General features: G+C 35.2%; 1 protein-coding gene across 1 annotated transcript; it reads right to left on the bottom strand.

Moving 5' to 3' along the window:
- Positions 1–866: 866 nt before the first annotated feature.
- Positions 867–1,140, bottom strand: LOC126018017 (cytochrome c oxidase subunit 7C, mitochondrial-like). The gene has a single exon (XM_049780108.1). The coding sequence runs from the start codon at positions 1,094–1,096 to the stop codon at positions 905–907; it is 192 nt and encodes a 63-aa protein (XP_049636065.1). The 5' UTR covers positions 1,097–1,140; the 3' UTR covers positions 867–904.
- Positions 1,141–1,347: the final 207 nt, after the last annotated feature.

The following is a 1,347-nucleotide window of genomic DNA, read 5'->3' as shown; positions in this document are numbered from 1 at the left end:
ATCTATCTGGCTCATATATAGCTGAGAGATGGAAAGAGAAGTCAATTTGGTAAGTGGGAATCAAATACAAACTCATATCTAAAATGTTCAGAGAATAAATATGAAAACCATTTACTCTCTCATTACAAGGAAAATTGCTAAAATTTCAAGAAAAGAAATCTTGAATTAGATGTGACTTCTAGCTTCCCCTACATTGAGACAAATCTTCAGGTAGTAGACAGGAAAAGTTCTTTGCATAAATATAGAATACCGGTATTCAAATGGTGCTGATATCATCCTGTTTTGGAAATGTTGTGAGCAATAATACAATTCTTAACATTTTTCCCTCTTTATGCTTCTATCATCTGCAATCAAAATAATAAGTGTAATTTGAGGTCTGTGTACTTTTATACCTAAACAATTGTTTAATGTGGCTTTTGTTAAATTTTGATGTCTAAATGTTAGAAAGTCAAAATTGGAGAGTAGGCCTTGCATGTTAGAAGCTCTAAATTATATTTTAGGCACTCCATGGCCCTCGGGAACCATCTGGAGCCCTACTGTAATTCAGTACAGGTGATTTCAGACAACAGTATGTACATGGTCCAAATTTTCAGATCCTATTGACCAAATATTAGGAATGACCCCAATTCTCCTTAAATTTTGGATAACTTCCACATCATATGATTTTCTAAATGTCAAAACTAATTTGCTTATTTTTATAAAACATCTGATCTTGATATAAAAGCAGAAACAATACATTATTATAGCAATCACTTATATACCCTTTAAATTACATAAACATTTTTTTCATGCCATAAGTTTAGTTATAAATATATCTAGTGGTCTGCTCAATTTTCATTAAGGGCAAGATTGCACTTCATATGCTCCTCTTCATCATCTGTTCCTCAGAAGTATCAGCAAGTGCTTATTTCTTAAGCAACTGGTGTCTTATTATAAAGAAAGGTGCTGCAAATCCAGATCCGAAGTACACCGTCATCATCGCTAATAACCGCCACTTGGTTTTCACTGAAAAAGGCAAATTCTTCCTCGGGCCCCCCTCATAGTGGCTCCTCCGGACTACTGAGGTTGTGAATCTCCGAACACTCTGTCCTAACATTGCTCGATTTGGGAGCTCTGCAAAACAGATGCAGAGAGAGCCAGGGAGAGATTGGTGACACCACACCGAGGCCTCCTTTGCTAACGACCTTGTTCCTCGGGGCCAAATTATATCTTAAGGATAAATTTCAATACAATTTTAAATGTGCTCATACAGATAGTCCAGGAGTCATCATTGACTTCTACGTATGTTTATCACTTAATATCAAGCACAATAATTTTTGACACATAATTTTAAAGAGAAAAATACTA

The sequence above is a fragment of the Suncus etruscus genome, chromosome 9 (assembly GCF_024139225.1).
Source record: "Suncus etruscus isolate mSunEtr1 chromosome 9, mSunEtr1.pri.cur, whole genome shotgun sequence".
Lineage (NCBI taxonomy): Eukaryota > Metazoa > Chordata > Mammalia > Eulipotyphla > Soricidae > Suncus > Suncus etruscus.
The sequence above is the reverse complement of the archived record's forward strand: the minus strand, read 5'-3'. Positions and strand labels throughout refer to the sequence as shown.